This window comes from Rhizomucor pusillus, assembly GCF_041956525.1.
Source record: "Rhizomucor pusillus strain CBS 183.67 unplaced genomic scaffold VTP01scaffold_2, whole genome shotgun sequence".
Taxonomy (NCBI): domain Eukaryota; kingdom Fungi; phylum Mucoromycota; class Mucoromycetes; order Mucorales; family Lichtheimiaceae; genus Rhizomucor; species Rhizomucor pusillus.
In genome coordinates, this window is record NW_027192144.1 from 499,198 (window position 1) to 522,605 (window position 23,408).

The 23,408-nt window shown below is 47.1% G+C and overlaps 11 protein-coding genes across 11 annotated transcripts; 4 read left to right on the forward strand and 7 right to left on the reverse strand.

Moving 5' to 3' along the window:
* Positions 1-225: 225 nt before the first annotated feature.
* Positions 226-615, reverse strand: VTP01DRAFT_4255 (uncharacterized protein; the record flags this gene model as incomplete). The annotated part of the gene is made up of 1 exon (XM_069382917.1): positions 226-615. The coding sequence occupies one exon, from the start codon at positions 613-615 to the stop codon at positions 226-228; it is 390 nt and encodes a 129-aa protein (XP_069243670.1).
* Positions 616-709: 94 nt separating this feature from the next.
* VTP01DRAFT_4256 (uncharacterized protein) lies at positions 710-1,684 on the reverse strand (the record flags this gene model as incomplete). Its single annotated transcript, XM_069382918.1, has 1 exon — positions 710-1,684. One exon carries the CDS (start codon positions 1,682-1,684, stop codon positions 710-712), a length of 975 nt encoding a protein of 324 aa, XP_069243671.1.
* Positions 1,685-1,757: 73 nt separating this feature from the next.
* On the reverse strand, positions 1,758-3,200 carry VTP01DRAFT_4257 (uncharacterized protein; the record flags this gene model as incomplete). Its single annotated transcript, XM_069382919.1, has 7 exons — positions 1,758-2,033; positions 2,091-2,343; positions 2,409-2,710; positions 2,770-2,825; positions 2,878-2,995; positions 3,063-3,128; positions 3,183-3,200. The coding sequence occupies 7 exons, from the start codon at positions 3,198-3,200 to the stop codon at positions 1,758-1,760; spliced, it is 1,089 nt and encodes a 362-aa protein (XP_069243672.1).
* Positions 3,201-3,326: 126 nt separating this feature from the next.
* VTP01DRAFT_4258 (uncharacterized protein) lies at positions 3,327-4,459 on the forward strand (the record flags this gene model as incomplete). The annotated part of the gene is made up of 4 exons (XM_069382920.1): positions 3,327-3,471; positions 3,532-4,139; positions 4,198-4,322; positions 4,384-4,459. 4 exons carry the CDS (start codon positions 3,327-3,329, stop codon positions 4,457-4,459), a joined length of 954 nt encoding a protein of 317 aa, XP_069243673.1.
* A 253-nt stretch (positions 4,460-4,712) lies between these two features.
* On the reverse strand, positions 4,713-6,346 carry VTP01DRAFT_4259 (uncharacterized protein; the record flags this gene model as incomplete). Its single annotated transcript, XM_069382921.1, has 3 exons — positions 4,713-4,748; positions 4,820-4,861; positions 4,916-6,346. The coding sequence occupies 3 exons, from the start codon at positions 6,344-6,346 to the stop codon at positions 4,713-4,715; spliced, it is 1,509 nt and encodes a 502-aa protein (XP_069243674.1).
* Positions 6,347-7,108: 762 nt separating this feature from the next.
* On the forward strand, positions 7,109-8,331 carry VTP01DRAFT_4260 (uncharacterized protein; the record flags this gene model as incomplete). Its single annotated transcript, XM_069382923.1, has 2 exons — positions 7,109-8,077; positions 8,140-8,331. The coding sequence occupies 2 exons, from the start codon at positions 7,109-7,111 to the stop codon at positions 8,329-8,331; spliced, it is 1,161 nt and encodes a 386-aa protein (XP_069243675.1).
* Positions 8,332-8,802: 471 nt separating this feature from the next.
* Positions 8,803-9,201, forward strand: VTP01DRAFT_4261 (uncharacterized protein; the record flags this gene model as incomplete). Its single annotated transcript, XM_069382924.1, has 2 exons — positions 8,803-9,048; positions 9,118-9,201. 2 exons carry the CDS (start codon positions 8,803-8,805, stop codon positions 9,199-9,201), a joined length of 330 nt encoding a protein of 109 aa, XP_069243676.1.
* A 655-nt stretch (positions 9,202-9,856) lies between these two features.
* On the reverse strand, positions 9,857-12,351 carry VTP01DRAFT_4262 (uncharacterized protein; the record flags this gene model as incomplete). The annotated part of the gene is made up of 4 exons (XM_069382925.1): positions 9,857-9,886; positions 9,959-10,205; positions 10,267-11,173; positions 11,232-12,351. 4 exons carry the CDS (start codon positions 12,349-12,351, stop codon positions 9,857-9,859), a joined length of 2,304 nt encoding a protein of 767 aa, XP_069243677.1.
* A 2,268-nt stretch (positions 12,352-14,619) lies between these two features.
* Positions 14,620-19,569, forward strand: VTP01DRAFT_4263 (uncharacterized protein; the record flags this gene model as incomplete). The annotated part of the gene is made up of 3 exons (XM_069382926.1): positions 14,620-15,237; positions 15,300-15,402; positions 15,467-19,569. The coding sequence occupies 3 exons, from the start codon at positions 14,620-14,622 to the stop codon at positions 19,567-19,569; spliced, it is 4,824 nt and encodes a 1,607-aa protein (XP_069243678.1).
* Positions 19,570-19,673: 104 nt separating this feature from the next.
* Positions 19,674-21,479, reverse strand: VTP01DRAFT_4264 (uncharacterized protein; the record flags this gene model as incomplete). Its single annotated transcript, XM_069382927.1, has 2 exons — positions 19,674-20,113; positions 20,189-21,479. The coding sequence occupies 2 exons, from the start codon at positions 21,477-21,479 to the stop codon at positions 19,674-19,676; spliced, it is 1,731 nt and encodes a 576-aa protein (XP_069243679.1).
* Positions 21,480-21,964: 485 nt separating this feature from the next.
* VTP01DRAFT_4265 (uncharacterized protein) lies at positions 21,965-23,206 on the reverse strand (the record flags this gene model as incomplete). The annotated part of the gene is made up of 5 exons (XM_069382928.1): positions 21,965-21,979; positions 22,036-22,110; positions 22,170-22,245; positions 22,939-22,946; positions 23,051-23,206. 5 exons carry the CDS (start codon positions 23,204-23,206, stop codon positions 21,965-21,967), a joined length of 330 nt encoding a protein of 109 aa, XP_069243680.1.
* Between the last annotated feature and the right edge of the window lie 202 nt (positions 23,207-23,408).

Consider the following 23,408-nt stretch of genomic DNA (forward strand, 5'->3'; position numbering starts at 1 on the left):
CGAACCGCTGGAACAATCGCAACTGCTGCAGTCAAACTCAAATCCTTGCCCAATCCCGCTTGATGGGCTCCCTCACAGTGACCTGATAAATACCACACTAGTGTCTTACTCCCAAAAAGCAAATTATCTATTCAATGATAGGAATTTTCACTCAAAGTTTCCTCAAAGCTAACAGTTGATGTTTGCAAACAAAACTGGTATGATGACAAGGGAGAGTTATTATCATTATCGATTACTGAGCAGAATAAAGGTGCATGCTACGAACGACATGGAAATGCACAAGAGGATCTGATACGAGACGCTCTTGTCGGCCAAAGATACATAGAGAGGACCATGTTCACCAACGGTATCATCTGGGATCGGTGCCGTGTGCGAGGGATGGAATGAAGACAACGTGGAAGAGCTGGCCGAGTTTCGAGTTGATGCTGAGAAATGCGTCAGAACGGTGGTTGATGGAGAAGGCGTTAATGATGCGGATGGAATAACACTAGCTCGAACAGATGGTGTTGGACTGCTGGAGGAGACATCAGCCGTGGCGGATATCTGCGATGGTTCACTTTGTGCTTGCGCTCGTACTTGCAAGATACAGAGCAGTAGAAGAATCAGAAGACGCATATATATATCACAGACAAAGAAAAAATGGAAGAAAAAGGAAGGAAACAGGTGTAAAAATAGGGGATGATCTCTCTCTCTCTTTTAATGAATGATTTCAGGGGAGTTTGTACTTCCGAGCAGCTACCCAGTCGACCCAGGAACTTGCTAACATTTTGCCCCAGATGGCAGAGTAACCCATCCATGCAGGAATATATACTTCTCGTTCCCGTCTGTCAGAAGCATTGATGGTTGCCAAGGCGACTTGTCGAGGCTTGAGCTTGCCTTTCTTCGATCCTGCGACGTCTTCTCCAGTACCGAGATTGTAATCGACAGCCGAGCTGCGGAGGTTTGTTTCGACTGTTCCCGGACAAATAACTCCAATGTGGACCCCCAGCGGCTGCAACTCGACGCGCAGCGAGTCCAAAAACCCGTGCAGTGCATGTTTGGATCCCGCATAGAGCGATCGCGTCGGTGCACCGACCTTACCAGCCAACGAGGAAATAGCTACAATGTTTGGCGCCTTGGAAGTCTCGAGCAAAAGCGGCAGGAAAAGTCTCACACAGCGCACAGCTGCCGTGTAGTTCACATTGTTTATCTTGTCCAGTGCTTGATCCAAGACGGCACCCGCGCCCTCCGGTCTTTGAGTAATGACTTTGAACGTTGTCTGCTGGCGCTCAACCTGGATTCCACTAGCATCTAAGAAAAGTCGTACAGATATCGTGCCCGCGCAGTAAATGAGCGTATCGACTCCTCCCAAGGTTCGTCGCGTATCGTCCACCAAGCGCTCGAGATCCTCCGTTCTGGTAACGTCGCCTGCGACAGCCACAGCAATGGGAGATCCTGCAGCCTCGCAATCTTGCTTCAGACTGTTCATGAGCTCTGCTCTTCTTGCAAACAGCGCTAGCTTGGCACCACGCGCGGCATAGCACAGTGCAAGCTCACGTCCAATCCCGGATGAGCAACCGACGATGACCACCCGCTCTCCTCGTGCAGGCACTTGTCGCAAGCGCTTGTTTGCTTGCGCTTTCCGGCGAGCATAGTATATTGACAGTAAAGCGATCCCAACAGCAAGCAAAAAAGCGCGATTCATGTTATTACTATTGTCAAACAACAATAACAACAATAACAACTGAAGATAAAAATAGTAGTAGAGAGGGCCGGGTTTATTCGTCGTCTGATGATGATAATTCTTCATGCTCGACAGCAACGCTCTTGCCGTTCTCAGCCTTAAGTCGCTTTTTATGTTTCAATGCTTTTAATTCTTCCAGATTCTTGCGGCTCAACTTGGGTATAGCTCGTTTCTTGATCATGCCCTTGGGTGCTTGGTTCATCTTCTTTTCATATAATTCCTTTGCGAGTTCGGCGATATCATCTTTCAGTTCAGAATCCCTTCGAGTTGGCTGAAGTCTTGACACAAAGGCACACAGTTGTTTACCAAACTATATCTCTGCTCGTTAATTGTAGCCTTTTTAACATTGCATTTTCTCCTTTCTCACCAGTTGATGTTTGACTTTGTGCATATTCATCATGTGGAAGTTACTGTGTTCAAAGTGGAGCGTGTTCTGGTACGCCATGAATTCGTGTGGGCATTTTGATTTATCATAGTTGACTTGTCTTGCTATTCGCTCAATCTCGCCGTATTTCTCGTACAGAAAGTCGACCTCTTCCGGGGTAAACATCGGTCCATGATCAGATGGGCATATTCTAGCTTGGTACAATATTTCATCTGCCACCCATGGTTCCAATTTGCTAGTACCGATTCATTTAATCTAAGTTCCATGGATGGGTTCCACACACACATTTTTCCCACTTACATCTCAGAGTGGCCTCCCAAGATCTTTCGAACAGATATATCTTTTCTTTGCATTATTCCACCGAATCTCTCCTTCTTTACAATGTCTGTTGCTAGCTGAGGACCGTCTTTCTCGCCCAGAGGCCAATGGTTGTAAGGATCGCCTTTTCGTGTGTATACTCTTGCCCAACGATTGCTTTCCACTAATGCTATTTCCAACGATTTATCGTCTGTACTTTCTGCATCGAATTTGATGTGCGTCCGCCAATTTCGAGGTGGCCACAGTGAAAGTTCATCGTAGTCTGTCTGATACTGGAAATTTGCCTTTTGCATTAGATAGGCCTGAAAAATCCTTTCGCATGGTTTTCTTCTTTTTTTTTTACCTCAAACCGTCCATCTGGTCCAAAGTGAATAACAACTTTGTAGTCATCTTCAAATACTATAGAATGTAATGAGTAATTGTCTTCCAGAGATTTTCTAAGTAATCCTACCTAATATCAAATACGTGTGCCAACGTTCTACATCCAGCAGCTTCCTGTTTAAAATAGCTCGTTCGTATCGTTTGTACGGGTGCGGTTCGAGTCCATCGAATACCATTGCATCAGCGATCTGGGCGAGAAGGGGTGGTTCAGATTCTTTGCTACCGGGCAAAACTGATCTCACTATAACAACGTACCGTTTTTACACCAATCACTTTTCGACCTTTGCAGTTTGTTAAAAGCTGATTCCGTTCCTCTTCGATCTGACGAATTCAGCCTTCATTACTTGACCGATTCCCCTAATGAATTAAACTTACATCTTTTGCAGTGACCATATTCTTTACAAAGGAGCTCCTTGAAATTCGGGACCTCTTGCATGAAATTTGGGAGGAGGGGTGGCTTGGGGATAGAACAGCAAGACCCTCTGGCGGCAACTGATCAACGAAACAACAGGAGGGCAAATGGATCAAGTCACCGAGAAACTGAGCAAGGTCAAGCTTGAGGATGCGAAATCAAGTTCGGAACAACAAGCTGGAAAAAGGATCGAGTATGATCGGAAAGCGTACAAAAAGCGATTGCTTTTACTGGAGCGTGCACCGGAACAAAGTGAGTTCTTTTTTGCGAACCTGTTGTCGAAAGAGTTTATCTGACAGCTGCGTATGGCAGATATTTTAAATGTTATTCAGACAGCCTGCGCAGAAACGTTTGAAAGATCCGACTTTGGTATCACGTTGCAAAGTATAAAGGCCAATTTTGCTCAGCGAGATTACGAGGGGATATTTCACACGTCCGATGCAAAGAGTCTTCAAGTCTACAGCGCTGCATACGTTCCCGGCCGTGCGCTCTGCTACTATGAGATATTCTGCATGCCAAAGATATCCAAACTGCTTGCACGCAAAGTGAGGATTTACGCAGTTGGATCTGGAAGCGGCTCTGAACTTGTAAGCTTGATGGCTGCAATGACTCGCGTTCCCGCCGATAGACAGCAGATCCAGCTGACAATGCAAGATATTGGCGATTATCAAGAAACATTAGCAAATTTCGAGGCAACTGCTCGCTCTGCGTGGCATATCTCTCCAGCTCAGTTAGAGTTTAAGTACATTCACGAGGATATACTTTCACCTAGCGACCCTGCAAAGCAAGTAAAACGAATTGCCAAGGCGGACTTGATTACTTTTATGTTTGTCATGAACGAACTGTTTGTCAAGAAATCAGAAGCCATGGTGCTCGTGGATACTCTTGTAAAGAACATGAAGAAAGGAGCGTATCTACTGGTAAGTGAGGACTATCTCTGATGCTTTTGTTCTCATTTATTCTGAAAAAAAATCATAGGTCGTCGAATCAGCAGGCTCATTCTCACACCTCAAAGTCGGCGGCAAGACCTACATGCTGTATACTCTCCTAGATGCTATTAAAGACTTTGAGTGTGTATTATCTGAAAATTCACGCTGGTACAGGTACGGTCTCTTTTATGCATTTGCAAATATTATCAAGCATAAATGCTCATGTGACACGTAGACATCCTGAAAACCTACGGTTTCCGATAGATATCCAAGACATGCGATATTTTATACGACTCTACAAGAAACTCTAATCTGCATCATCATCATCATCATCCGTTGCATATCAGTAATAGCATACGCATTCCATTAGTTCTATTGGCCGTTAGGCCGTTCGTATTTATCCAGCATATCCCATTCGAATAGCATGCGCAAGAATGATATATTATTATACCAGTCAATATAGAAAAAGAAGAAAACAATCGTTTGTATAAAGGTACAGGTCAAGATTATGGTAGTAATGCATAGGATAGAAAGGGTGAGACGAAATTCTAATAAAATTCCTCTCTAGTCCCTCATTTTGTTTCTGAGAGTGTGATGCTGCTGTGAAAAGTGAGAAACCCAATCAGTTCATTGATGCTACAGTTTTCTCTTCGCTATATATGCAAACTTACAGGAAGAGTTTGATCGTGAGGGGATCGGGAAGAAAGCAAACGCTTTGCATCGAATTAGCACAACCTGCAAATGCAAACAGATACCACGGTAAATACCTTGATCTTGGGTAATTTAAATAGGATGAGTGCGAAAATGGCAAAGAAAAGAAGCATATTGAGTGTCGATCCAGATGCGTCGCGCTGCGTTGTGTCATTTTCTTCTTCGATCAAGAAACCGATGGTGTCGTGAGATGGGATGGCAGCTGGTTCTTGAGTAGGAGGTGCCTCAAGCAACGGCGTCTTTTGATCATCTTGGAAAGCATCCAGTGCCTTTCCCAAGCTCTCGTTAATGTCATTAATGATTTCTTCTGTTTCTTCATCGGGAGTCTCGTCCGCTGCTGTTGCTACCCCCAAAAAGTCGTTATCTTCTTCCTGCTTGGTATCCTTACTTGCAGAGACGAATTCACTAGTCTCATCATCTTCATCTGTTGTGGAAGTTGGTATAGTCAGCTCCATTTCTTGTTGGTTGTCATCAGTCTGGTCATCAAGAAGACTGTCAGGCTCTTTGCTGTCTTCTTCCTCGTCAATGACTTGAGTTGTTGGGAAATCTTCATTATCCTCTTCGTTAGACTCTTGGTTGCTATCCTGTTCCTCCTCGTCCCAGGCATCCTCCACAGGCATGTCAGTTCCAGCAGTGTTTTCTTCACCATCGCCTGTGAAGGTACCATCCTGGGATTCCTCCGTAGCTTCGTCATCCACAATCTCTGACTCCTTATCGATGCTTGATATCTTCGGTTCTTCCTCGATAACAGCATCCAGCAACTTCTCATCCGATGAGTCCTGATCGAGCATTACATTGTCATCTGTAGTCGTCATTTCCGGTAGCTCATCTTCTTCACTTTGATCTTCAGAACTCTCCTGCTGCTCTTCCTCGATATCCTTGGATATTATCTCATCGTCAACGATGGTGGCATCGGCGGCCTCCTCTGGGACATCCAAATTTTCCTTGCCCATGATTTCAGGCGATGTTTCCTCACCGTCATTTCCAAGTTCAAGGAAATCGTCAACTTTACTGTCATCCAGATTATCCTCGAAGGGTCCATCATCCTGTTGCTGCTCAGGTTCCTCAGGGATATCCAGCAATGATTCTTCTTCCTCTACTTCATCGCCAGCTTCGGCAGTCGGCATCGTTCCGTCCTCGACGACAGGTTCTTCCAGCTTATCGCTTTGTTGTTTCGAGTCAAAAAAGATACTGTCGGCTTGATTTTCCTCGTCCTTGCTGTCGCTAGCAGCAGTCTGATCAATATTTGCGAGCCCTCCTTCGTCGTCATCCGAAAATGGCTCCTCCTCTTCTTCTTCGCCGGTCTTTTCAGACGACCATTCCTCGGCTAACTCGTCAACCACCTCTTTCTCTTTTTCTGCTTCGTCATCTTGTTGCGTTTGTTGCGGGTCAAACGGCGGTGCGGCCTTGACAGCTGTAGCAGCAAGAAGCGCACTCGCAACCGAAAAGACGGCGGCTCGTGAAGGCAAGGAGGAAAGTGTGCTCATGGTTAGAAAAACGATGAAGGAACGGAATGGAAAAAGGTTATGTATTCGCTCGTTCTTCCTATGTCAGCTTTCAGCGCAAAAAAAAGGACTTTCGGAGAACCCGCTAGGTTGCACCATCCTCCATTGAAGAGCTATATTTATCGTGAATTTCAAGCACTCGCTGTTATCGAGCCAGGATATAGCTGTAGAGTGTAAAATATTCCTGTTCGCTTCTTGCAATTGCTTTCAATTCAGGAATACATCGTCACCGCGCAGCTTGCAAGCTAAACTGTATATCATTCTAGGCCTTTCAAACTAGGCCTTTCAAACTAAATACATCTGTGGCGGAGTTGGTATCCTTATGAGTACCTTGTGGAGATCTTCCAGGACAAGATGCTGCCAATTTGTAAAATTAGCGGTTCTTGTTACCGTCAGAAGGCAAAGTATGCCTCGTTGCATGCATTATTGGAACTTAATCTTCACAGGATAATGACACCCATCAATGATTTGTTACTTTTCGTTTTTAGTGCATGTTTCGTCAGCATCAGGTTTAGAGGTGTAGCTTAATAGATTAATGCCAGATTAATGTCCATTTGTATTTTTCTGCAGTCCAGCAATTGCTTTAGTAAATGATGCAAATGCAGTGGAAAGATGAGATACAGGTTTCAGGCCTCAACGAATATGGCAACTGCTGCCCGTCACGAGCTCACCTAGGACTTGAACTCAGTTTTCCCTTCGGCTTGGGTGAGTTTTAACTTTTTTGAATCAAGTTCATTCAAGCTCATGGAGCGATACCGAGGCTACGATGAGCGATACAGGGGATATTACGATCGGCCACGATCGGATACGTATAGGCCAGGCGAAAGCTACAGATCAGAGCGAGATTACAGAGAATCCAGCATAGGCAGCAGCCGACGATATTCGCCAGCTGATCCATACCGACGTTCGTCCCGTTCACCTCCACGACCTGGAAGCAATGGCTACGGCCGGCCTCCTCCTGATCGATACTACGATCCGTATCCGGAACCTAGAGGCTATCCGCCTTCGCGCCGATCGCCAATGCGAATCCATTCGCCCTCACCGCATTCTTCACGCGAAGGTTCCCCGCGGCGACCGTCATACGGTGGCTACTATCATCATCGCCGTTCGACTGCTTCGAGCTATTCGCAACGATCGATTTCACCGGTGCAAAGGGAGCCGCCGTACGAACGTCGGTCACCCTATGGCCCACCACCACCGCCGCTGCCATCCAGTCCTTATCATCTTCCTCATCCGTACAACAGCGGTGGCAGCAGCGGCAGCGGCAGCAGCCTTCCTCCACCTCCACCGCCGTCGTCGCGAAGCCGTGGACCATCACCTGGATATGCATCGTCACGATCTCGATCTCCTATCCGTCCTTACTCACCCTATCCACCACCACCTTCTCGCTATGGTTCACGGCCGCCACCGCCACCGCCACCGCACCACGGGCCTCCGCCGCCTAGAGACGTCCCTCCACCTCCAGCATCTAATACGTCAGCGTCCAGCTCACCATCTTCGTCCTCGGCTGCTATCTCTCGCGCACCACCGCTGCGGGACGACACAGATTCTCCTGCAATAGCTCCGTCGCGGTACTCGACTGCGTCCGCGCCGCCGCCGATTCCTGCACGCCATCCTCACTATCACAGCTACCATCACCCTCCCGCCCCGCCCCCATACGTGACAGAACCTCCCCGGCCCATGCCATCGTGCGCACCAGAGCAGGAAAAGGAGGTGTGTAATAAAATCTTACGGTTTGATAACGAGGCGTAGTAACACTGACGTTTACCTTGCAGATGGAGCGACACCGCGTAGATGCCTCAAAGACCTGTGTAGAAGAGGTCAAGGTCCTTTCCTCAAAGAGGAAGAGTAGATTCCAATTGGAAATGGCCAACTGGGAGACTAGTAAACTTTTCCACCAGTTGGAGTTGGTCCAGCGCCAGTGGGATGAAGCTGGCCTGGAAAAAGTCGTCGAAGGTTCGGCATGAAAATAAATTGTCCCATTTTTCTCGTCCCTTTTTCTGCCCCGCCTGCTTTTCCAAAAGCCAATGGCTGTTCATAGCACTTAATCACAAGCGCCTTCTGAAATCGCGACTGTGTGCGAACAGCAGAGTCTTCATCGAACTGCTTCACAGTCGATAGCAAACGCTCAATGTACGCAAAGTACTACAGCTACTGCCTTCACGAGTCAAACTCGTCCAGTACCCGAGAAGCGCAAGCGGCAAGATCGACTGTCTCCAGGAGACACCCGAACAGGGACTCGATCGCGTAACGTAGCTGATTGCCGCACTACCAGCAGAAGAGGAACGCTCAAATCTCAGTGCTGAACGCGTCAAACGTCGTCGAAGCGATATAGTCAAACAACTAGCGACAGTAACAGCAGACCTTTACGCATTCCTTGGTCCAGAAGAAGAAGTGGTGATCCCCGATGATCCAGCAGACGACGAAGACTACGAGGAATGCAGACAGGATACAGACGAGAGTACACTGATGATACTTCAAAAGAGGATGAGAGAATGGCAAAATACAAAGAACACAGACTGTCCGACGATGAAGAAGATTACGAGAACAGTGAAGTAATACAAGAAGGCAGTGCTTCTAACAATATCGGCGAGGCTATCATTTATAATTTACAAATGCAGCTGGCCATCATGGATAAGGTCGCCTGGATAAACCATCAAATGGAAAACAACGAGCGAGCAATGGTAAGTTTTGATATAGATATGAAAGATTATCAAGGTTAGAAATGGCTAAATCTGTCATTATCACTGTAGGAACAACTTCAGGCGGTTGCGATGGAGGAGGAAGAAGCAGAGAAGCAGCGTGCGAGAGACTTAAACTTACCCAGTCAAGTTTGAACCATTCGTGGATCAGAACGGCGACAAGCCAGCAATAGAATCAATGACAGCGTCGGAGGTGAGGAAAAAATGGTCGAAGATAGCAGAGCAGTTTACAGGTAGAACAGATAATTTTTCATGCGAATGTGGAAAAAGTTGGGGAAGCATAGAAAGGGCGGAAGGGAGGAGTGTCCGGTAAAACCTGTAAGAAAATAAACTTTCATATTCATTAGAATATATCGCTTTTCTACATTGTTGCTGTAAACTATGAACCACCAATATTGATATGTGTGTAATTAACCTAGTGTGGAAACATACAGAATTCCGGTCGTGTGGGTCAATAGATGTCGTCAGTTTGAATTAAATGTAAAAGTCCACGGCAGATGCTGCTAGTTATCACACTCCGAACACTGCTGTAATACTAGAAAAAATAAGACTTAGGGTGATGCCAAAAAGCGTCTACACAGGTTTACTTTGGTTCGTGCAATTTTAATTTCTTTGAATGAATGTTGGGAAATTGACAAGCAAACAAAAAGTAGTGTACAGGGAGAGATTATAATGATACATTAGTAGTAATATGTTGTGTGGAAATGATGAAAAAACAAATAGCACAAGAATGCAAAGGAACAGGGTAATAGGGGGAAAAAACGATGAAAATGGTGGGTAGATATAAATATTATAAAGTATGGACTGCGGGGTCACCATTCTAAAGAAAACATCAAACATGCATGTTAGATTATACAATGCCAAAAGTTGGTTTTGCAACAACCACACTTACGAAGGGATGTCGCCAGCCACACTGGAACTCGTCTTTCTTATAGACGCGATTAACACTTGTCGAGGTATTGAATCCGATATGGTACATGAGCAATGTTTTACTTGTTACCAAGGATTGGCTGCACTGTCTGCATTCAGGCAGTTCACCTCGCAGACATTGCTGGATTATAATATCTGGAGGTACGTCCGCGTAGTCAAGAAGTAACCGCGATGCGAGCTTTGCAATATCAGGTTTCAAAAATATTCCACTAAGGCGAAGGTAAGTTAGCCAGAGATCTTTATCGGCATTGACGAGATCTCTTGTTTTACCTTCCACCCGTACCGACGAATACACCACAATGGTCAGGGACATTGATGTTGGCTTCGTAAATAACATTCTCTATTTCGTGCCACTCTTTAGATCCACACACCGGGAAATCATCCTCAACCAATGCAATGTACGAGCTCTCAAAATTGCTTGATACCAGATCGAGAGCCTTGGAAACGTGCAACCGCTGGTTCATTTCGTTGCCGTCCTCTCGTACCCATTTGATATATTTCTGTCCTCGCAAATCATTCGAGAAGCGTTCTTTCGCTGCGTCGTACTGGCTGTGGTTACTGAAATGCGTGTATACAAGCATCTGCAAGCGGCTGTAAAGCGATCCAGGTTCTGGGTCGACAGGCCAGTTTTCCAGATATGACTCGATCGTCTGCGAGAGCAGCGGCGGATCGCCTCGTCGAGGAGCTGTCATGACGACAAAGGAGAACATGTAGCGGTCCTGGGTCAGCATATTGAGCGCTGAAGGATCAACAGTCCCCTCGCGCATGTAGTAATACGTGTTGAAAAGTAGCAATGCCGGTAGTGTAACGAGGAGTACAATCGCGCCCTTTTTCAGCGCAGACCACAGCAACCGCCACAGAGGTGTACGCTGCGCATAGTAACCATCGACAAACACTCGATCGGTGAGGCTCTTTTCATCATCCCAAGTGCTGCGATGTTCGCGTACAAGGCATGTTTCTATAACGACAGCAGCGAGGTAACCGGTTAAAAGGCCGGTGAGTGACCACCAGAGGATATTTTTGAACACGTAGTTGACGAGGCACATTAGTAGCTGCAGCGTCACTTTGCGAACGGTCAATTTGTGACCGGCATCCTCGTCACCGTATATCATAATATACTTGTCGTCTATGCTGAGCGACTGCACAGTAAGCAACGCAAAAAGGAATGGTGCGATGCCTGTCAAATAAAGTAAGAATTCGTATCCGGGCATCCAAAAAGGTTTAAGGTATCTTACCTTGGTTGCACTCGTGAACGGAATCACTAAAAAAAAGTACAGGAACAGCCCAGCCAGTCGACTTGGAGAATAAATAGCCAAGACCTTGCCGCAGCGTGCATACAGTCAGGAATATGCCGCCAAGTACATGTAAAAACCGTCTAGTGCCTCCGAGCATATGCGTAAGAGACTCTTCAAATAGCCCGAGTATTAGGATATTCCAGAGGAAGATGAAGACGCCATGCAGTGACCAGTCAAACAAGAACGGTGAGCGTAAAAGATCTGCGACGGCGAGCCGATGAATGACGTAGGAAGGAGCAGAGCAGAAAACATGGATCAAGCCGATGCAGTTGAGCGCCGATACAATCATCGAGATAGCTATGACGTAGCGGGTAACAACAGGCAACGGCCAAAGACAAAGCAGTTTCTGTGATTTCGATTTTTCCTTTTCGGAATTCTCGTCAAGCATCCGCCAGGACTTGGTGCGCACGGATGCAGCTGCTGCTGCTCTGGAGGAGGCGCGCATGCGTCGATAGTGCTTGGAGTGTTTGCGAGCGTGGCCACGAGCTGAACTGGTAGTAGTGGACGAAGTTGCAGCAGCATTTGCAGTTGCTGACGTTGTTGTTGCACCGACGGTACCAGCCGATCTCCCGAGAAGCAAGCTGCGTATTCCTCTTACGGGTTTGTTGTAATTATAGGAAGCCATCCAAAAAGGAAGACTTGGCGTTGCGGGTGTATAATTGTTGAATGAAAAGGGTATTGGTTGAACAGAGTGCGGTAACCAGTATGAATTGGTTTGCTGTTGTTGCTGAAAAAAGGAAATTTGCTGTGAAGGCTGCTCTACATTGTTGTTGTTGTTGTTGTTGTTGTTGGGTGTGTGGCTAAATGAGGAAGAGAGTGAAGAGGGGGAATCTCGTGGCTCGTGATTGCAACGTTGGTCATCGGCGACGACGACGTTGTTGCTCGAGGGAGCAGTGGTTGAGGATAGCGTCGATGGTGGCGCGTCCCTGGATATGTCGACAGCAGCAGTGGTGACAGGTGGTGGTGATTGCACAGATGCTGTTGTTCCTGAACGAGAGATCTCTTGGACCAGGCGGACCGAAGAAAATATTCTAAAGAGCGAGTCTCCAAGGTCGCCCATGAATTAGGATATGTAAAAAGGAAATATAAGGGAGAAAGACGATAATTGTAAATGGTAATAAGGGGTAAGAAAGAGAAAGAGAAAATAGATTTGTCTAGGATGATATAAGAAGAAAAAGAGAAATAGGCTTTTTCTCTTTTGGCTAGATGTCTAAGCCTAGCAGGAGGAGAGGGGTGGTTGGGTGAAAGATCGGGAAAGAAACAAAAAAGACGATGCCAGCCAGGGCAAGTGAGGAAGATAGAGATTATTTTTAGCGCCGTGCCACGAATGACAAAATCCGCCCGCTGCTTGGTGTCACCTTCTCCAGCTGACCTCGGTCGATCCCTTCTCTGTCAAAGCCAAGAGCTATTCCCGCAGGACCCTGTCCTTTCCCAGTAAACAACTGATTCTTCTATTTTCCTCCTACTTTTCTTGCACATTTGCCAAGAAAGAAAAAGTCATTGGTTTCTTTACCCTGGCAAGATCCGGGGACATTTTCAATCACCGTATCGAAAGCTAAGTTCCGTCATCGCAGCCACTTGTGGTACATGAACCACACCACTCACTCAGCAAACTGCTGCTGTGTTCCTAAAGCGTATCCTGATCCGAGACACCGCAGATATCGTCTCGTCTCCACCAACGCACGCATGATCCATTGTAAACAGTTTATACCTTTGTCTTTCTTTCCTTGGCGGCGTGACAATAACAAATATACGTACATACTCAAATCCAAAAATGGATATGGTTGTGCCTCATTATATCGGTCTGGTCTTTGCTAGATTCATTTTTTTGGTTCCCAAGTTGTACAACCTTTTACCGACTGATTTGGATCGACGTGCCCCTATACTGTACTGGCCACTACTTTTGGCGGCTGCTGCTGCCGCCGCCGCCGTATACCATTCATGAAAAATTGATTTTTCCTTTTCACTTTTCTAAATTACTTTGCGCAAGTTCGCCGCCAGATCCCGGACAACCCTCGAGTAATAAAGCGCCCGCTCACTGTGCACAGCAGCAGACGTGAGTGCAAGGAACGCGCAAGTGTAACAAATTTGCAAACTTGTAACACATTGCGAAATGAGTTTATACTTGCTGCTCTGGATCATTCCCCCAAAGTCTTTAAACAACAGAAAAAACATTACATCTGCTGCATGCATATGCATTCTTGTACAGTTATTTTTACGACATTTTTTCTGGAAAAACAACCTGCAATTTTCTCGAGCATCAATGAGATCTTTATGTATTTTTCAGTTTAATAATTGCATTTGCCTGCACACTGACAAACTGACAATTCTAATTACAGTATTTCCGGTAACATTGTTCTTGTTCGTAATCTATCATCCTTGTCCAAATAAATATCATATGTTGTCAGAAACCTGCGAAGAGCAGCTGGCTCATCCCTCTGATGTGATGATACGTTGAAATACAATGCTAATGCAGAGAGTCTAGGAAGCCTGGAACTTTAGTAGGTCATATCCAAAACAGGCTACAGCTAACGATTTTCAAGTTCCATGCCACGTGCTACGAAGCCTGTCACAGTATGGAAAATGACTCATCAACCTAGGGAGTTCAGGTCAAGACCAATGCGTATAAAGCTCATCAAGAGTAAGGTACCTTTTAGCCAAACTTCGTAACACGACAGCCAGCTATCAAAACAGCAGCCAGGCTGCTTTATTCCGCTTTTTGGCTTGCTGTACTTAGAGTAAAGTGCTTGCGTTTGACACGGTACATTCTGTGCGTTCCTGGTATTTCACCATCACCAATTTCTTGCTCACCACAGGTACAGAACAGTCTCCCGCAAGGGTTACCAATAGAAACAAATGTTCCAGACGAAGGAAAAGTGCAGAAGAATAAAAAATCCAGAAACTGAAAGTAAATGACGAATAGAATATGCATGCAGTGTGAAAATGCATAATGTATTGTAAGATGAAATCATGGACAGCTTGAGAGGATGTGCATACAGGCATTTCAATCCTGCCAACGTATAAATATGAGAGCCATCAACCGAGCTGTAATGATTTGCCAACATTTCCAATATCGAAAGCAAAATTTCGTTATTCTCAGTGATCCGTAAAGATGTAGTAGTATTCTCCTTTGCACCGTGCTCTAGACTTTTCAGAGCTATAATTTTCTGCGCAATTGATGGGTTCGGAAAGAACGTGGGGATGAAAATGGCTGTCTGGCGTCTCACCAATGGTGAACCAACTGTGAGTCACAGCAGATCAATCTGAAAAAAATCTCAGAAGGACACAGCCTGCCACACACTTCCTTTCCAACCTTACCTTTACAACTATGGCGACTGCTGCCAAGGTGGAACCGGACGTCTCCAAGGTGTCTATCCTTGGCTCCGAGTCCATTATTCTGGGTTTTCACCTGACCGAATACATCATTCGCGATGTCCTGACCAGCATTCCAGCTTCCAACTACGTCCTCGTTACCGATTCAAACCTCGCCAAGCTCTACTTGCAAAACTACGTTGACTCTTTCCAAGCAGTGAGCCGCGAGCTTGCAGAGAAGAATGGAACAAGTGTGCCTCGATTGTTCACTCGCGTGCTGCCTCCAGGCGAAATGACAAAGTCGCGCCAAACCAAGGACGAAATTGAAGATTGGCTCCTTTCCAACGCTGTGACACGCGACACTTGCTTTTTGGCTATGGGCGGTGGTGTCATTGGCGATCTTATCGGATTTGTCGCTGCTACTTTTATGCGCGGCGTGCCGTTTGTCCAAATCCCCACAACGTTGCTCGCCATGGTCGATTCTTCCATTGGCGGCAAGACGGCCATTGATACGCCCGCAGGCAAGAACTTGATCGGTGCATTCTGGCAACCAAAGCGTATCTTTATGGACATGGTCTTTTTGCAATCCTTGCCTGAACGAGAATTTGCCAATGGCATGGCTGAAGTTGTCAAAGTACTTGTCAAAAAACTTTCTATCACCGTGTGTGTCATGTGAGAACTCATGATTTTGTATAGACAGCTGCCATTTGGAGCGAGGAGGATTTTGTGAAACTCGAGAACGGCGTAGATGCCATCCGCGAGGCTGTACTCAACAGTAGCACTTATGTTCCTTTGCAAGGTAGGATCTCGAGCAGTTCCGCAGTGACCGGAAAAAGGACTTACACGCCATACACACCACACAGGCGCCAACCTGGAAACTCGCACGGAAGCTCAAACACTGTTGCTTGATGTTATTTTGGCATCAGCTCGTGTCAAAGCACATGTAGTAACCAACGACGAACGTGAAGGCGGTCTGCGTGGCTTGCTCAACTTTGGTCATTCCATCGGACACGGCATCGAAGCACTCGTTTCGCCATTGATGCTTCATGGTGAATGTGTATCGATTGGTATCATGAAGGAAGCCGAATTGTCACGTAACCTGGGTCACTTGAGCCAAGTCGCAGTTGGCCGACTCGCTCGGTGCCTCAGCTCTTACGGCCTTCCCATCACCCTTGAGGACAAAAAAGTCAAAGAACGCATCGGCAACATGCACGTCCACATTGACGACATTATGCAAGTTATGAAAGTCGACAAAAAGAACCAAGGCGATAAGAAGCGCATTGTGCTACTTTCCGCCATCGGAAAGACTCTTGAACCGCGAGCATCTGTCGTTGCCGACTCTGCTATCTACAAGGTCTTGGCTCCCGAGCAAATGGTGATGCCAGTGACCGAATCGCCTCAGGGACCTCGCGGTGAAGTTACACTCACTACACCTGGATCGAAATCCATTTCAAACCGAGCTCTCCTGATTTCTGCTCTAGGTCAAGGCACCGTTCGTCTCAAGAACTTGCTGCATTCTGATGATACACAGTTCATGCTTGCTGCCTTGCAGGACTTGGGTGCAGCTGAGTTTGAGTGGGAGGATAACGGTGATACGTTGGTCGTTCACGGCGGTGCTGGCAAACTGCGCGTGCCTGACAAGGAGCTGTATATCGGCAATGCAGGCACTGCTTCTCGATTCTTGACAGCTGTCTTGACCATGATCCCTTCCAACGAAGGCTGCAAACGCTCCGCAGCTGTTTTGACCGGCAACGCACGCATGAAGCAGCGACCTATTGCTCCGCTCTTGACAGCATTGAAGGCGAATGGCGCACAGATCAAATCCATTGAGAAGGACGGCTTCTTGCCAATTGCAGTAACCCCATCCGGTGGTTTCAAGGGTGGACGCATCGAATTGTCTGCATCCATCTCTTCTCAATACGTCTCAGCTATCCTCTTGTGCGCACCCTATGCAAACGAACCCATTGAACTCGTCTTGACCGGTGGACAGGTCATTTCTCAGCCATACATTGACATGACGATCGCCATGATGCAGTCGTTTGGGGCTAAAGTAGAACGTTTGCCCAACAACACTTACAGAGTCCAGAGATCCGTTTATCAGAACCCATCCACGTACGTCGTCGAGTCGGATGCCAGCTCGGCCACTTATCCTCTCGCACTCGCTGCCATTACTGGCACAACCTGCACCGTCACTAGCATTGGCTCCAGCTCTCTCCAGGGCGATGCCACTTTTGCAGTCGATGTATTGCGTCCCATGGGATGCAAAGTCGAGCAAACAGAAACATCAACAACTGTCACCGGTCCGCCCGTCGGCCAACTGCGACCTCTGCCGAGCATTGATATGGAAACCATGACCGACGCCTTCTTGACCGCAACTGTCCTCGCGGCAGTGACATCAAACCCAGACGGCGGTGAAAACATTACGCGCATCACCGGCATTGCCAACCAGCGTGTGAAGGAATGCAACCGCATTGCAGCGATGGTGCACGAGCTTACCAAGTTAGGCGTCATTGCATCCGAGTTGCCGGATGGTATCCAGATCCACGGTAAGCCAATCAGCGAGCTCAAGGCTCCCGCCGAAGGCATCCACTGCTACGACGATCACCGCGTTGCCATGAGTTTCTCTGTCCTTGCAAGCGTCGTTCCAAAGGGCACTGTTATCCAAGAGAAAAAGTGCGTCGAAAAGACATGGCCGACTTGGTGGGACGATTTGGAGCACAAGATGGGTGTGCGTTTGAACGGTGTCGACTTGGGACCTAAACGCGGCAAAGTCAGCAACGTGCTCGGCCGTGCTCGAAGCGGTCAGTTATCTGCCATGGATCCCATGAAGTCCATTGTTATCATTGGTATGCGCGGTGTTGGCAAGACAACCTTGGGACAGCACGCCGCAGAAACTCTCGGATTCAAATTCATCGACGTCGACCAGTACTTTGAAGCTACACAAAAGATCACCATTTATGACTTTATCAATACCTGGGGCTGGGACAAGTTCAGAGTCAAGGAAACCGAAGCTTTGCAGCAGCTCTTGACTAACCCCGAGTATGCACGCGGCTATGTGATATCGTGCGGCGGTGGCATCATTGAGACTGCAGAGTCGCGCAACGTGCTCAAGGAACACTGCAAAAACGGAGGCAAGGTGCTTCACTTGGTCCGTGACCTGAACCAAGTTGTCAGCTACCTGAGCTGCGACAAGACCCGCCCAATGTACGGCGAAGACATGCTGAATGTCTGGAAACGACGCCGGTCCTGGTACCGAGACACTTGCAACTATGAGTTTGTTGCATACGCCAAATCCCTCGTCGAAAACGGATGGGTATCACCTATCGAGTGGATTGCCATCAAAAAGGACTTGGCACGATTCCTTTACTTTATCACCGGCCGCGATACAAACCAGGTTGAAATTAGCCAGTCGAGAACTGGTTTACCGTCTACCTTTGTGTCACTAACAGCCAAGAACCTCGAGTCGGCTTTTGACAGATTGGAGACGATTTGCGAGGGCGCCGATGCAGTCGAACTGCGCGTTGACTTGCTGGAGCATAACAATCCGGCGGATGAACTAAAGTCCTACATTGAATATGTGGGTGAACAACTGGCTATCCTGCGTCGAGCCGTGTCTATACCGGTCATCTTCACAGTGCGAAGCAAGGGCCAAGGCGGCGCGTTCTCAGATCAGGACGAGCAAGGCATGTTTGAGCTGCTCAAGTGGGGTCTTCGTTGGGGCTGCGAATACGTAGACGTGGAGATTTGCTGGACTCCAGAAACCATCGAGCAGCTTTTACAAAGCAAAGGCCACTCCAAGATTATCGCTTCCTGGCACGACGTGCAGCAGCAGACACCTTGGGGCAGCGTGGCTTTGGAAGCCAAGTACGCAGCAGCAGATAAGTACGGCGATGTCATCAAGCTCGTCGGTGTCGCCAAGACTGTCCAAGATAACATTGCACTCGAAGTATTCCGACAAAGCAAAATAGAGGGCAAGGATCTCATTGCTATCAACATGGGTGCATTGGGCCAACTTTCCCGCGTTCTCAACACTTGCCTGACACCTATAACGCATCCTGCATTGGCAACAAAGGCAGCACCGGGCCAGCTGTCGCTTGCAGAGATTAACCGCGCACGCCACCTTGCTGGTTTGATCCCCTCTCGCAAGTTCTGGCTTATTGGCACACCTATCCAGCACTCCATGTCCCCGACCCTGCACAACACTGGCTTTGAAGCGCTCGGCCTGCCTTACAAGTATGGTCTTTTAGAATGCCACATGGTCGAATATGCCGAGGATGCCTTGTTGAACGACCCTGAATTTGGCGGCGCTTCCGTGACAATCCCGCACAAATTAGCTGTCATGAAGTACCTCGACGAGGTTATGGAAAGTGCAAAGATTATCGGCGCAGTGAACACCGTTTTTGTTCGCTACGACGAGGATGGCAGACGTCGGTTAATCGGTGAAAACACGGATTATCGAGGAATCATGCGCCGCGTGCAAGCGTTGATGCTTGACCCTAGCAACCCGCCAGAGCAAGGTCTTGTCTTGGGCAGCGGAGGCACTTCGCGCGCTGCATTGTACGCATTGTACAAGCTCGGTGTCAAGAACATTTACCTCTGGAACCGCACCACATCCAAGGCTTACGAACTCCAGCAGGCATTCTCACACCTCTGCAACGTCACTGTCTTGGAATCACTTGGAAGTGCATCCATCGAACCCGGCGTCGTTGTGTCCACCGTACCAGCCGACAGCAACGTCGAGTTGCCTGAAAAGATGTACGGAGGTATCCGTGGTATCGTATGCGACATGGCCTACAAACCGCGCCGCACCAAGCTATTGAACCAGGCTGAAAAGTTTGGATGGTCGTGCGTCGAAGGCATTGAAGTGCTTATCGAGCAAGGGCTTGCGCAGTTTGAGATTTGGACCGGCAAGCATGCTCCTGTCCGCCGCATCGAGGAGCAAGTTCTTTTAAAGTATGAATTGTAAGAAAAAAGCATATACACATGGCAAAAATAAATAAAATGAAAGCATAAAGCTTTTTTTTCTTTCTTGAATGAATAAATTAAAGTACATTTAATACTTTATCTAAATTACTTGCGAGCCCGTTCGCCTGCACCAAAGAATTTACGAATGACACCCTTGTACTCGTATGGCAGCATCGGCGGGTCGCGTACACTGAACGCCTTGAAAGGATCGACCTGGTCTGGCAGCCATATCCGGAGAGCAGCGCGTTCAAACTCGCCGACAATGGCTATCCAGCCCACGCTGGCAAATGCAAGATCAACGGATGCATGCGACCTGTGCGTTCCACGCACAATCAACAGGTCAGATATCGGTTTCTGGTTATCGAGTCGAATCACGGAAGGATCCAAAAGCGAGGTGCTTGGTGCATGTCCAATCTGTGGCTGTTTGTCGAGTTTCTCGGTTTTTGTGATGTGCGGGTTGAGAGGTGTAAAGAGCGTGAACAAGAGCGGGGTAGGTGCTTCCACGACATCGATGCGCACCAACGGTTTTAGCAGCAGCGATTTTCCTGAAGACAGCGGTTTGGTTAGCCGCAGGCAGAAATTGGTAAAAACTTTTCATCAGCAACGGCCTCTCTTTTTACCTGGCTCTACTCTAAACGTCACTGGCTTCAACTCTGTCTGCTTCAAAAGTTTCTTTTGGTCATGGAATGGCAATAGATGGATAAGCTGCTGATCATTGATAATTCCCGGCGTATCAATCAAATGGCGCTCTCTCGTAAACGGACGTCTGCTACCGCCGTGTTCTTCTTCTTCAATGTTATTGTGGATTCCAAGCGCATGCATAGGTATACAGATAGTGCCCATGGTGGTTCCGGGTGCAGGGGAGCTTGTAATCTTGTACTTGTTTTTGATATCTTTGCGAGTTACTGCTTTTGAGATGATCTGGTTGATGATGGCCGATTTGCCGACGTTGGTGCATCCAACCAAGTACACGTCGTCAGTAGGCAGCCTTTCCTGCGCTATGCGGCGTAGTAGACCAGGGATGCCCCATCCTTTCTTGGCGCTCACAAGCCCGACGTGCAGGATTTGCTTCGTCGGCATGCCAAGGTGTTTGACGTGCTGCGTGATCCAATCACGAATCCGTTGCTCGTGACGAAGCGCTTGCTGTGGTAATATATCAGCCTTGTTGCATGCTAGTATGACGCGCGCAGATGGATTATCCCGGATCAGCTGCGGTAGTCGGCCGAGCGAGAACGGTAGATCTGTGATATCCAGAATGGCGACGATTAACGGATTCCTCTTCGTCCTCAAAAAATCCAATGATCCGTACTGCTGAGTTGCTCGCAAGAATTCTGGCGAGGTATCGGTGGTGATGCTGCCGTAATGTTCCAAGTGAAAACATCGCTGGCATACTCGTCGCGGCTGCAGTTGCGGTTCCTCTACATCCTCTATCTTTTGCTCTGATCCGCGCTTCTCTTCTTCTTCTTCTTCTTCCACTGCTGCTGCTTCTTCTACAGTATCTTTGACTTTGAGCTCTTCGCCTTCCTTTGTCTCCTCCTCCGCCCCCTCGTTAAGCAACGCCCGTGTTTCAGGATCAAGATTGCTCAAGATCGCTCTGTATTCCTCATTGCTCAGCGTCTTGTTGCTACGTTTCCGTTTCACCGGTTCTTTCGGCTCTGATTCTGGCAGAAAACCCGGTTTCGAAGGATCCGATTGCTGGAATGGTGCACCGCAGCCGGGGCAGTGAGTACCGATCTGTACTGCTGCAAGGTTCGAATTTGCTCTTTTACAGTATATTAGCGGCGAGTTTCTGTTGTTCAAGGCAGGTGTTAATATGCATGAAGCGACAAGTTGAGGTATCGTGGCTGCGTGGCGGCGTGGGATAGCAGCACCCAATGCCCGGGTTCCTGCTGTCAAAAGTGCTCGACGCATGGAAGACAAAAAATTCGTGCGACACTTGCATTCCGACTACTTAAATGATGCCTGTCTGTGTCCGATAACGATGAAGTCGAGGTACTGTCTTTAACCTTAAAGATATACTGACAACAGCATAACAGCACGAGGTACACAGGGTGAAGGAGATCGAACGTGCGCGTAATCGTTTGACACTAATATGAATACCAGCAAAGGATACTATTTCCTTCCTGAAACTTGTTTAAAAGAAGAGAGACAGTCGTAAGCACAGTTTACGCCGCAAAGAGCAGCAATGGCATATCTTTATTAAGAAACATTCGAAGTTAAATTACAACGAAGGAAACAAATAATGGAGAATAGAGAAGTGGTAGAGTAGATAGAAGAGTATAACGTTAAGGATGGAAGAGCCAAAAATCATAATATTTCTGATACCTACAGCGACTTCATACCTCCCCGAAAAGAGGGTTGCACCCTGGGTAGAAGCGTCGCCGGGCAATCTGGGATTATTTTGAATGATACTTTTCAATAGCTGGTCAGTTATGTCCTAACATTCTGTCAGTCATCGCTTACTCACAGGATTGGAAGGAGCGTCGGGTGGGGAAGACAGGCAAAGGTAGAGGACAGAGCGGAAAAGATGACGAGGAGGATTCTATCAAAACGTATTGTGAGAGAGAGCGAAAAATAATCAATCAGAGCAAGGTTACTTACTGGACTTACCGTGGCGCAGAGCATCTTACATGCCTTGGTTCTCGGCAACGGATACACCACGGTGCCAGATGGAGAACTATGGCATTTTAATCTGTTAGTACAATGTATTAATATGCGAAGTCCATGTTGCAACCTATAAAGACAGAACCAGACGAGAGGAAAGAAAAGGAGCGGAGGAAAAATTGAAGAATGATGCATTAACCGGAATTCTCTTTTGATGCAACTTCGTTCATTGTGACGGTAGTCTGAAGCGAAAGACTCGATCAGTGTTGTGATAGGATGATTGATTAGCAATTTCTATCAATCAGTCAATCAATCGATCAATAAGAGCAGCTTTCTTATCATTCAAGCTAGACAAGCCGTTTCGTTAAGCTCAATGCTTTATTAAAATGCCAATTCTTTCGAGCTAATATTCTATTCAGAAACGAGTACAATACATTTTCAAAGCTGAGCGGTACGGCGTCTTCAAAGACTGCTTCTAAAACCAGCGTCACTATTGTTGAATTGGATATATATCAGCTGCCCGTTGTAAATGGTGCATCGTCGCGACGGCTAGACCACGTGAGTGATCGTTGGTAAATAGTTGAGTTTCGTCCAAATGAAAAGATACTCAACACTTTTCGCCAATTTGAAAACAGCGTGCTGCATAAGTAATGGTTCCAGTAGACATCATTCTGCAGAAAAGGAAAATTGTCTTTCTGAGCGCTACCAACTCACAGAAATGGTAGGAAGGCTCAAACACATTGAATCTACTGAAAACTTAATCTACTTCTTGATCTACTTAAAGTAAGCATCAATAAAACGAGAGCGCCGTCAATACAATACACTCGTCTGTGTTGAAATGCTGTGATGAATGATGATGAAAACACAAACGCACTTACGCTAGAGCTAATGCTAATGGCATATATGCTTTTATGGTCCACTTTATTATGTTCTAGTCTTTGCGCGTAGACAATTAGACTTGACAGTGAGCAAATAGCAACATGATATCGAGCCTTCAGATTATGACAATCGGGATGCTGCTGAAAGAGTGTCATGGTGGAGAAAAGTCAATGATATCGACAACGGAGAAAGTGCTGATGACAAAGCACTTGATGCATATTGATGTAGGTGAACGTATATACTAGTAAACCGGGAATTCGATGGCGCTTGCTTGCAGTAGCGATGCAAAACCGCCGGAGAATGGGGGTTTATGAAGGCTAAACGAGTTTATTCTACAGATTCGCATCAGCCATGCTT